The sequence below is a fragment of the Cervus elaphus genome, chromosome 12 (assembly GCF_910594005.1).
Source record: "Cervus elaphus chromosome 12, mCerEla1.1, whole genome shotgun sequence".
NCBI lineage: Eukaryota > Metazoa > Chordata > Mammalia > Artiodactyla > Cervidae > Cervus > Cervus elaphus.
The window spans coordinates 20261106-20273680 of record NC_057826.1 but is presented as its reverse complement, the minus strand read 5'-3'; the positions used below and the strand labels follow the sequence as shown (position 1 = coordinate 20273680).

The 12575-nt window shown below is 47.8% G+C and overlaps 1 protein-coding gene across 1 annotated transcript in view; it reads left to right on the top strand.

The window, feature by feature from the left end:
* TTC9 (tetratricopeptide repeat domain 9) overlaps positions 1-12327 on the top strand; it is a 32154-nt gene extending 19827 nt beyond the window's left edge. Inside the window, exons 2-3 of the mRNA XM_043920411.1 lie at positions 8563-8745; positions 10712-12327. Of these exons, the coding sequence (XP_043776346.1) occupies positions 8563-8745; positions 10712-10791 (263 nt within the window). The 3' untranslated portion in view covers positions 10792-12327. The remainder of the gene's footprint in view (positions 1-8562; positions 8746-10711) is intronic.
* The last annotated feature ends 248 nt before the right edge of the window (positions 12328-12575 follow it).

The window sequence follows — 12575 nt, the reverse complement described above, 5'->3', positions numbered from 1 at the left end:
GTAGTGTGTGTGTGTGTGTGTGTGTGTGTGTGTGTGTGTGTGTGTGTGTGTGTGTGTGTGTGTGTGTGTGTGTGTGTGTGTGTGTGTGTGTGTGTGTGTGTGTGTGTGTGCCTATATGCTTGCATGCTCAGTCACTTCAGTTCAACTCTTTGTGACCCTATGGACTGTAGCCCACCAGGCTCCTCTGCCCGTGGGGATTCTCCAGGCAAGAATACTGGAGTGGGTTGCCATGCCCTCCTCCAGGGGATCTTCCCAACCCAGGGATCGAAACTAGGTCTCCCACATTAAAAGGTGGGATCTTTATTTTTACCCAATTCAAAACCGAGTCTCTGAGAGGCGAGCTCTTTTAACCCAAGGACACCAGGTGAGTGCCAGTGCTGGGGACATTGTCTTGAATCAGCTAACTCAGAGGCACTGAAATTGGCCAGCCACTTCTCTACTAAAAATATTTCCCTCCTCCCTCAAAGGCCGTCTCATGCTCTATAGAGTCAGGAACCAGACCTGTTCATTTTTCTGCCACATCTGGCTTTCAGAGCTCCTAGCTTTCCCGAATTGTCAGGACTCCAGAGGAGCCCAGCATCTTTGGGTCTGTCTGCTACGCCATCCGTAAAGCTATCAGTGAAATACAGATGGTGGTTTCCAATCATCCCCTTGTGATGAGAGAAGGGCTGAGAGCAAGCAGGAGGCAGGATTCCTGTCTGCAGTTTAAGGGGGTAGATGGGTGGAGGTGGGGGCGTACAACCAACTGTGGATTCAGAGGCTATCTAATCTATAAGTGAAAAGAAAATAGTCCCAGAACCCTTTCCCATTCTTTCGCTAAGCCTCCTTTTCTGGCTACAAAGCTGCTTTTATTATGCTTTCTGCGTATACCCACCCACCTCCCCCCCAAACACACTTTCAAAAAGGAAACCGGTAAGTAAAACTAAGCATCAAACTTAGATATGGGAAATGTTTGAGTCAAGTGTGACTTTATATACATCCGAGACCAGGAAACAAAAAATGAGAAATCGGGGTTGGGCTCTGCCTTTGCTGCACAGGTTTGTGGGTGGAGCATTTTTGGCTGATCTTTGAATCAGCTCATGTCCACGAGCATGTGCCATGGGTCTGGCCCTGTGCCCAGGCTTCCTTCATGGCTCAGTGGGTAAAGAATCCGCCTGCAGTGCAGGAGACGCAGGAGGGGAGGGCTTCGGCCCCTGGGTCGGGAAGATCCCCTGGAGTAGGAAATGGCAACCCGCTCAGGTATTTTTGCCTAGAAAATCTCATGGACAGCGGAGCCTGGCGGGCCGCAGTCCACAGGGTTGCAAAGAGTCGGACACGACTGAGCACGCACAACATTGCACCCAGCTGTGTGGTGCACTTTCTCACTTCATCCTCAGAACAGACCGGTGAGGTTGACAGAGTCACCATCTTTATTTCAGAGACAAGGAAACTGAGTCTCAGAGAGGGCCAGTCACTTTCTAAGGCCACACAACTGGCCAGGAGTAGTCAGCATAAAAAAAAGAAAAAAAAAATGTGCATTACAGGATTCCACCCTAGTAACTCAGGTCTGCTCTTAAATTCTTTGTACCCCTTAGAAAGTAGACATCTCTTTGTGCAAACTGGAGATGGCCCATCTCCTCCCAGCTGTCTTCTTTGCCCTCCTCACAATCCAGTGACTTAAAAGCAAGCCAAACAGATGATTTCTGAAATGAAGATTCCTAGGCGTTTGGGAGGGCCCAAAGCTTTAACTCAACAGCCACTGTCGAGGGGAAAGATCTGTGTGTTACGTGGCAAAGGCCACACAGTCACACACCCTGACCTAGTAATTATAACCCTGGGATTATAGGTTATATTTACCATAAACAAAACCTCCATGAGTATATTTGTCATAAAGCTACTTCAGTATCTAAAATGTAGAGGCAACATAAATGTCCAAAAAGGAAAAAAAGAATCAAGGGAAGAGCGTTGTTTCCAGAACTCTTGAGTTCAAGTATTCATGTACACTGAGAGGAAAATCAGCACTTTTATGGAAAGGTGAAGTTGGGTGGGTTGTAGCAGTCCTGGGTATGAAGTCTAATAAGTAAAAATATCCATCATTTCACTGCACACACTAAATTTCCATTGCTATGCCATAGAAAGACCCTCTGTCACTTTGCAGTGTATATAAGTATCAAATCACCAGGTTATACACCCGAAACCAACAAAATATTTTGTCAGCTTCACCTCAATTTCTTTTTGAAAAAGGAATCAAGATGCTAAGGAAGACCCTCTAAATTACTTTCCAAAATGTGTCTGACCTATTCTTGAAAATCTGCTTTAAATTAAGCTGTAGTTTCCTGCACTCTCTGTGCAGGATTTGGAATGGAAATTTTCTCTGATTAACATACATGTTGCTGGGGAAACCACATTTGACCAGTGATTTCCTAAAGAACGAACGTTTATGACAATCGGTTTTTGTGCCCGGCGCTGTGTGAGGCATATAACATACATTAATTACCTCATTTTATCATCACAGGAGTTCCTGCAAAATAGGTATTATTATCTGCATTTAACGCATGAGAAGGAGGCCGAGGGAGATGAAGTAACCTGCCCAAGGGCCTGGGCTAGCCCGTGTTGGAGCTTGGACTCCAGCCTGGAACTCTGTCTCCAGATGCCACCCTAATCTGCAGCCAGGACTGGCACAGTCCCCTGAGCCTGTTCAGAGTGGTCGTGACCTAGACCAGCTGTGAAATGTCCTGAGTGTCACCTCTCCCCAGATCCAAGCTCTTTCCACTTGACTGCTATGCCAACGCCCCTTGAAATCAATTTGAAAATAGGTCAGATCGTTTGGTTTGGGAAAATTTCCCTGAGGAATGTAATAGCCACTTTTCAGGCCCCCTTCCAAAAGAAGAGACCAGCAAGGTGTATTAGTCTCCTAAGGCCGCCATCGTAAAAGGCCACAAACTGTGTGGCTTAAAATAACAGAGATGTGTTGTCTCACGGTTCCGGAGGCTAGTTGTCCAAGACTAAGGTGTTGGTAGGGTTGGTTCCTTCCAAGAGCTGCGAGGGAGAATCTGTTCGAGGCCTCTCTTTCAGGTTCTGGTGGCCTCCAGCATTCCTTGGCTGGTAGGTGACCATTTTCTCCCCATATCTCTTCACATCATCTCTCCTGTGTGGGTCTGTCTCTGTGTCCAGATTTCTCCTTTTTATAAATCATATTGAATTAGGGTCCATCCCGCTGACCTCATTTTGACTTGACTATCTCTGTAAGAAGGTTGCCAAAGGAAATGGCAACCCACTCCAGTGTGCTTGCCTGGAGAATCCCAAGGACAGAGGAGCCTGGTGGACTGCATTCCATGGGGTTGCAAAGAGTCGGACATGACTGAAGTGACTGAGCACTTCTGTAAAGACCCTCTCTCCATGTGGGATCACATTCTGGGGTGTTGAGGATTAGGACTCCCAACATACCTTGTAGGGAGGACACAATTCAACTCCTAATGGCAAAGCAGCCTTGGGGAGTGGGCTCCTCCTCCTCACTCCCGGACCTTGGTAGGTCTTTTCTTTCCTCCCATCCAGCCCATGCTCCCCTCTTGTCCAGCAGGTAAGGGCAAACAGCAGTGAATCAACTGTCAGAAGAAAACCAATGGCTCCATGAACTTGGTCTTCCGCCTCCCATCTAGTTTCCCTTCATGTCATGCCAACAAGTGGCATCTTGCCCAGGCTGTCACCATGCCCTGCATGCACCAGGAAAAACAGAAGCAAAACAAGTGTCGGAGCCAAGAGAGCCTGACATGTTTTAGCCAGAGGTCTTGGTGTGGTTACCTTGGGCAACATCTAACTTATGATTTCCTCTGTCTGAGTGTGTGAGCGCTTGTACAAAAGGGTTCTTCAAGTTCCTGATTCTCTAACATGCTCCTACTGCAGATTCCTCTATGGAGCTAAGAAAGCCTGCCAAGCTCTTTCCATAAAACCATACCCTAACTCCCCAAGGTTGGCAGTGGAAGAGGCATCTCCACATGGGGGGCGTAACAGGATTCACAGCCCCAGTTCTTGTCCTCCAGTTTTACCTCTCTCTTGTAAGTTGCACCAGCCACCTCTGCTGGCACCAGCTTAGGCTCAGGGAAGGCACTCCTTTCCAAGTATGAAGGGAAGCTTGTCTTAATTCTCCCCTGCTTGGCTAATTCCAGGATGCTGCATTTATTCAAACTTGTCAGAAGACCCCAAACCAGAAAGTTCAAAATACTTCTTTCAAAAGGGCTTCTATCAATAGATAAGGTGGTCTGGGAGCCCAGGCCCATCTCCACCTGCCTCCCTACCCGCCTAATAACTGCATCTTCAGATCCAAATATACACCGAGGCCACAGGCAAGGACAAGCCCCCTTTCCATCCAGCCTGAGACCTGCCTTCCCAGGTCCACCCTCTCCTCTGCAGAGACTGGCCAGCAGGGGCAGCACTCACTCCCTGCAGGGAAAAATCCTGCAGGAAAAAAATTCAGAATTTTGGCTTGGGAAGACCACATCCGAACATCATCCAATCTCTGTGCCCAAACAAACCTCCACAGGGAAGTGGCGGAATTGTGTTAGACAAGCCCTTTCTTTCACTTCCCACCAGTTCTGATGGTCATTGCCAACAGAATATGCCTACCCAAAGTAACAGAACAGAATTCCTTTGGAAGAGGAACCAATGAGACAATTTCATCCTTCTGTTAGGTGGCGAGTGTTTATATTCATAAGCTGTTAGATGGAAATGCATGGCAGAGATTACTCAATGAAGTGGAGTCTTTGTTTTACAGGTAGGAAACTGAGGCCCAGAAAGGGAAAGTGATCTGCGTAATGTTGGCTAGTGGTAAAAGTGACTCTAGAATCCAACTCTTATGATTCTCAGCCCAGCACTCTTTAGCATATTGATCCCTGCTGTATAGTGGAGCACAGAGACTTGTTATCTTAAACCTTAATTCAAACAGAGATCAAGTTGCTACAATGTGGAAGAAAACTTTTCATGGATCATCAGTGAATCCAAAATGGCAGTCTAAAATCTCCTGGGATAAAGGGCTCTAAGCACATGAGTGTAACAGCAGAGGAAATATATTTCAGGGTGTTCCTAATGCTAGTCATTTCTAACTCCTGGATGCCACTTACATTAATCCTTTTCTCCTGCCTTTCTGCCTCCATTTGGGTCAACCTAGTCACCATCATTTCATCATTCAAATACACTCTTGCCTTAAGAATAAAGTCCCAGATCCTCAACATGAACCAGAAGGTTCCATGTGTCCTGGTATCATCTTGCTTTTCTAGCTTTATTCCCTTTTACCCTTCCCTTCAGTCTTTCTGCTCCAGCTGGGCATGGCTTCTCAAAGCTCCTCAAATAGGTGTAATCAGTCTTTCTTTCTTCCTGCCTCCCTCCCTCCCTCTCTCCCTGCTTCCCTTCCTATCTTTCCTTTACTTTCCCCTCTCTTTGTCTCTCTCTTCCATATGTGTGTGTTAATCGCTCAGTAGTGTCCAACTCTTTGCAAACCCATGGACTGTAGCTTGCCAGGCTATATGGAATTTTTCCATGAAAAATCCATGAAATTTTCCAGGCAGTAATGCTGGAGTGGGTTGCCATTCCCTTCTCCAGGGGATCTTCCCAACCCAGGAACCAAACCTGGGTCTCCTGTATTACAGGCAGATTCTTTGCCATCTGAGTAACCAGGGAAGCTCTGTTCCCTATAGAAAGCTTCTTCTTTCCACCTAGATCAGTGGTTCTCACACAAGGGTGGTCCTGCCCCTCCCAGGGGACATTTGGTGATATCTGGAGATATTTATTTTTTTGCTTGTTTCAACTGGCATCTAGTTGGTGGAACACAAGGATGTAGCTAAACATCCAGCAATGCACAGGACATTTCCCCACCCCCACCCCACTAACAAAAAATAAAATATTGATAGTGCTGAAGTTGAGAAACACTCAACCTTTGGAACCCAGCTTAAACACCACTTCTTCCAAGAAGCCCTTCCATGACACTTGATATTGGTTTAGGGCCCCTCCCCCCTCAGTAGGCTCCTACTCATCACTTCTCTTTCATAGCCCTTGGCACATGGGAGTATTTGAGATAATGTACCATCTGCTTTCCACTGCAGTGTATCAGCTCAAGGATGGAGTGGAGTGTTAGGTTCATCACCTCATCCCAGCGCCCTATACAGTTCTCTGTGAAGTTAGGCATCATTTTTTGTTTTGTTGACCCTAGGACACAGAGGAGGCCAGTTTACACAGGTGCCCTGTCTTTTACCAAGTGATGTGGTTTCTAAGGGCTTCGCACGCAGACCCACAGATACCTGAGACAAGAGCATGGTCTTGGGAGCCAGGTGAAAGTGGGAGGATATCACAATTCTGCCACCTCCAGCAGGTTACTTAATTTCTCTGGAACTGGATTTCATCATCAGTAAAAGAAGCATAACATAGAACCTGTCTCCTAGAGTTGATGTGAAGATGAAAAGATGAGTACCACTTCTGACATAGGGTAAGGGATTAATAATTGAGAGGAAGTAAAAGCAGTGGGACAGTAGACCCTTAGACCTATTCTGAGGGTCTCCTGTAGCCCCTAGGCCCTGGGTAGTGGGCAGAGGAATGTGGATGGGACTTCAAGAGACTGCTAGTCAACCTGTCTTTCTTAACTTCTTCAACTCTAAGATGTGCCTACCAACATCTCATCTTACTTACCCCATGGGCTTGTTATATGCACCCCAGATAACTCCCCACCCAAACAAGAGGGGTGCCTAAAAATTACCTGTAGGAAGGGCTGAGTACAGTCCAGACTGTCTTACCTCCTCCACCCTCGGTCTTCTTAAGAGCTCTGGCCTGCCACCCTTTCTTACCTGGATTCCCCATCTCCATCCAGGCGTTTGGAAAAGCAGCCCGTTTGAATTAGAGCTCACCCCAGATTCCTCCGTCTTCCTGGGCTCTGCCTCTAGTGCTGGTAGGGCCTCCGCCCGCTGTAACCTGCCTGGCCCCACCTCCCACACGGCCTGGACCCTGGTCCACAGCCAGGTCTCACAGCCCACACCCGATCAGCAGGGGAATTCCAGACATTTTCACCGAATGAGACCTGGAAATTGATTGCTATCATTCTTTTGCTCAAGGTGGGGGAGGGGAAGGACTTCCCGTTTTCAGGCCTTTTTGCTTCCCCCCCCAGCTTTAGACATTCAAAACCTGTTTTTGAAAGAAACAAAGGTCCTCTGCCTTGACTGCTCGGGTCAGCAGACAGAAGTGTCTGTTTGAGAATGGAGGGTTGGACAGGAAGAAGACTCTCAGCAGAGAACAGAGGACATAAGTTGGGACACAGAGACGTTTCGGATAGGCACCCCTGTAGCCCTGGGGGCAGCGCTTGGAGCCAAGTCCCACGCAGGGAGCAAGCAGCCAGTGAGGTTCAAGGCTTTTGACAGAACTCCATCCGCAGAGCTGTGTGAGCGCCAAGACAGACTCCAGCAGCATGGGGGCAGGGCAGGGGGGGCAGAGAGGCCTTGACTCCACGGCTGAGGGAGGAGAGGGGAGTGTGCCGGTGGCATCAGCTTGGCACGATGGACCCACCCACGCCCACGGGATGAGCAGCCTGCTGCTTCCGTCAACAAGTCTGACTTTCTGCCTTGTGGCTGGTGGGACCTGGTGGGGCAGCTTCCAGATCTGGATTGCTTCCCTTCCATTTCCTGGTTCTCACACCTTCCACTCAGTCTGCAAAGGAGGATGTTTCTCGTTTGGGGTTTTTTGGGGGTTTTTTTTGGTCCAAACTGCTTGACGAAAGATCTGGCCTCTTAATCAGCAGTTCAGATCCCTGGGAAGTTATTTAGGGAATCAAAACAGCTCTAGTTAGACCCCCTAAAGATCAAAATCTGTGACTTGCTTCTATCCAGAGGATGGTTCTTCCACTGTGGGAGAAACCTTAGTGCAAAGGACCAGGGCATCGGCAGCCTCCCCCATCCCACCAGTCAGGTCTTGGCAGGAAGCAGCAGTTTGACCTCCCAAGTCTCTGCTTTTATTTGCTTTGAAGAAGGTGCCCTACTCCCCACACCACCCTTTTGAAACATTCCTGCAGTATGTATAACACATCTTTTTGTCTTCTGTCAATGCTTGCTAAATGCTTGAGTGGTAGAATGGAGGCCAAGGAAGCTCAGAAGGGCTGGGATTAGGGTGAGGCAAATGAGCACCCCCGCACCCGGGGCACAATATATAAGGAGGCGCTCAGTCTCCAGGTGCAGGCTTCCTCACCCTGACCCTGGCCCTGTGACTGATGGCTGGTGAGAGAAAGCTTCCAGGGGAGACGGTTTACTCAGAGATGACGGAAGGGGCCCCACGTAGGCACTGGCCAGCCTCAGCGGGGAGCACAACTCAACCCATAATATAAGGCCAGGTAACTTGCTCATTGAAGGATACACCGCTTGTTGATGGTGAAACTACATCCTAGAACCCAGGATCATTTGATGACAAATTCCATGGCATAGAGCCCACTGTAAAGCCCGGGCACCTGTAGTATATATACCTTTACTGGTCCGAGAGGAAGAACCAAAGAGAGACATTCAGAGGCTGCCGCTGTTGTGTTGATGGCACTTCCCTTTTTGCTCCCTTCCTCTGCAGCCTGCCTGCTCCAGGCTGAGCTGGTGAACTATGAGCGAGTCAAGGAGTACTGCCTCAAAGTCCTGAAGAAAGAAGGGGAGAATTTCAAGGCCCTTTACCGGTCCGGTGTGGCCTTCTACCACCTTGGAGACTACGACAAAGCACTCTACTACCTGAAAGAGGCAAGAACCCGACAGCCAACAGGTAAGGCGGCAATTGCTGTTTTCACCTACAACCCCCCCAGGGGCAGCTCCCAGACCATCTCACCTCGAAGGTCAGCTTTTTCTGGCTGGCAGGGCCAGGCAGGGGTAGAAATGGCAAGTGAGGGGCCAGGTGAGTGCTAGGTCTTGGAAGAAGCAGAGCACATAGAGTCTGTGCCTTTGAGATCTGAGTTCCAGGGAGTTTGGGCACCTCTTCTGTTTAGATAGGATATGGATTTCTTCATTTTTCCAGCCCAGAATCCAGCCCTCTTTACTTATTCATTGAATCCATATTGCATTCTTACTATGTGCCAAGATTTGTGCTGGCTGCCAGGGATGTTGATAAGAAGATGCAGTCCCTATACGTGAGGAGTTCACATTCTGGTTGATGAGACAGAATACAAATGGATAATTTGGAGGGTAAGCCCAACATTCTTCCAGGAAGAATGCTCCTCCAGGCAGATCCCAGATAACAGAGTATGCATTATCTGTACCATTCACTTTAGTCATGGCCACCAGCCCCACCATTCATTCATGCCACAGATATATACTGAAGCAGGGCCAAGAACTCTTCCAAGTGCTGGGCAAATAGCAGGGAATGATGCTCAAAGAGATGCCTTCAAGGAGTCTGTGTTATAATGGAAGAAGACGGACAGTAAACAGACAGATTGGTAATGTAATGTTTAATCGTAGTGAGTGCTATAAAGAAAATAAAGCAGAGTCAAAGGATAAAGACTAAAGTGGGTGCTATTGCAGACCGGGTGGTCAGGAACACCCTCTCTGAGGAGGCGTGTTTTAAACCTTGACTTTGACTTGCTGTTGCCATGGTTGTTCATATGGCTGATTTTTTAAAAATGCAATTCTCCTTCCAAGGAATCTTGCTAGAATGAATTTACAAATACCCAATATACTTTTTTCTTTTTTTTTAAGAACACTAATATCTTTATACGTTGTTGATTTGTTTTCTGTATATAATTTGTGTTCCTCCCACTACACTATAAGCAACTTGAGGACCAAGAATGAGACTCGTTCAACAGAATTTTCTTGAGTACCTGCTATATGTCAATACTGTTCTGAATGCCCTGCCTGGCATTTTGGAATATTAGACAGCATTCCTTTCTACTCCTGGAAGTAGACATCTCAGGCAGCCCTGAAACTCTTATATTCTGGTGTGTCCTTTCCCACTCACTAACTTAAGGATTGGAATTGGAAATTCTTCTATTTGTGGTCAGGTAGTTGCCTAGAAGAGCAAAATTGGACAATGAAGCACAAGTCCTTTTAAACTCTCCAATTAAAAAAAAATTACAATCAGTCAATATTTACTGATCATTTCGATTGAGTGCTTTTAGACATCTATTTTGATCCTCTCAGCAGTTTTATGAGGAAGGTTTTACAGTCCCTGGGAGAGGCAGCCTTTGGAGTCAGGTGCAGTGACTATGTGTTATCTCCTTGGGCATCTGACTTGATCTCTTCGGTTTTAATTTTCATCACAGTCAGGATGATGAGACATACCTTACAGGATTCTAATGAGGGCTCATTGAGACAATGAAAGTTAAAAACATGACCCAAAGTAGACACTCAAAAATGGAGGTTGTTTCTTGCAAGACAAGACAGGAGACGCAAAGAAACTGGTAGGTTGCCTGAGGTTAAACAGTAGCTAACTCTGAACTAAAAGTCTCAACTCACTGAGCTGACTGAGGACCACTGGGATTGCTGCTGCACAGAAATAAGGGAAGAAATTCTCGCTCCTGTCCTCTCCTTCCCATCTGTCCTCTGGGGCACGGGGACCTGTCCCCATGGAGGCAGAGAAGGAGAGGAACTGCACTCCGGGTGCCTTCTCGGTCACCCTGGACCTTGGCTGAGAGAGCCTGGCCTGTCCGTGATCTGCAGATGCAGCTTTGGTCTGATCCCCTGTAGACCCACCAGTCCCTTCACCAGCTGCTCCCTAAGGTGTATTTCTCTCCTCACAGACACCAATGTGATTCGATATATCCAGCTGACGGAGATGAAGCTCAGCAGATGCTCCCAGAGAGAGAAGGAAGCCATGTAACCAGAACACCTTTCTAGAGCCGCGCCTGGCCCGGGACATCCAAGCACCGCGTGGTGGAGAGACCCTCCCTGGGTTCTGTTCCTTTCTCCTCACTTCCTCCTCCTATTACCCCTCATCTCCTTATCTACTCTCTTTGTGCATGGAAGGAGACCTGCGGGTTTGGAATCTGGTGGGCTGCCCCGACAGTGGAAGACAGCCTCCTTTCAGGAGGGGCAGCTGCTGAAAGAGACCCGGCTTTGGCGGGAACAGCCGGAGAGGACTGTCACAGGTTGGGAGTGCCATTACAGCTTCGACTTGGGCCAGCGCTCCTGACAAGAGGCAGAGCCGGCAGGTGGACCCTCCCCGAGGCGTCAGGCATGGAGCCCATGGGCTGGACCCCTCCACAGCTTCTTCACAGACTGGAGCATCTCACAGCAACTGTGATGAATCCAGGAGCCAGACAGACACCAGAAGCATCGGCTAAGCCCACAGAGTCCGAGAATTTGTACACTGGATTTCTGCACACACACACACAATGCCCGCTCCCCACCCCCAAGAACCCTCAGCCCCTGCCTCCCTCCCTCCCTCGTTGTCTCGTTCTGTGCTTTCTCCTCTCCCCCTTGGGGATCTGAGACTCTGCCAGGATTCACATGCCATTGAAACCCACTCTCAGTGCCCGCTGGTGACCACACATACCATTCCCCCAGACTCCCGCCCAGCAGGCAGCTGTGACTGCAGAAGTCAGGGTAGAGTGGGCCAAGGACTGACCACATAGGACTGGGGGGAGGGAGAAATGACGTCTAGGGGACAGAGCATTGTGTAGACTGGGAGACTGAACTGTGGATGAAGTTAAGTGTGAATAAAAATAAATGAACAGGCAGCAGTCCCTGTCACTTCTGTTGGAAGCAGCCCACTGCCTCACTTTTACTCCCTCCCCCAACCCTCAGTCAGAGTTGCTTACAGCCAGGCAGGATGGGGCTTCCCCCAGAGCAATGGGCCACTTGTCCAGTGATGTACAATGCTGGTTGCGCCTTTGTGCTTTTAGAGTAGGCTGGGATTGTGGAGACTGCCCAGGGACTTGGCTGGGTGGGAACCTGTAAGCCCCTTTTTGATGAAATTATCTGGACTCAGTATCTAGCACGTAGAATGCGTTCAACAAATATTTGTTGACTGAGTGACTGATGACTGCAGACTGGTTCTCCTGCCTTAAACTCATTTTATCCCAGCCTAGGCTCCAGATACTTATGCTCTTTTTGCGATGCCATGTAGCTTCAGTCAAATAAGAAACATTTACTGAGGGCTTCTTGTTTGCCTGTCATTGTGCAATATGCCCTGGGACGAAGGATGTAGTCCCGGTCTTCAAGGAGATGGAAGAGTTGAGAAATAGTCATAGGAGATTATTACCAATGACACCTTTAATTTATATGATGCTTTAAGATTTTCAAAGCACTTTCATGTATTTTTTGTGTGATCAGTGAGACAATACTGTACAAATTAAAATATATACAGATGCAATAATGTTAATAGTGAGCATTTATTAAATGCATTCTCCTCAGATCTTTACATGTATAATCTCATTTCTTTCATGTAATTACCCTGCTATTCCCATTTGATGGATAAGGAACCTGAGAAACAGAAAACTTGTCCAAGGTTGCATGGTCTTAAGTGGCATAGCTAGGATTTGAACTGAGTCTGTCTGACTCTAGAGTTTCAGCTGTTAACTTCTCTGCAGTTAGTTGCTGCCCTAAAAAGTACTGGATTGGCCAAAGGTTTCATTCGGGATTTTCCATAAGATGTTATGGAAT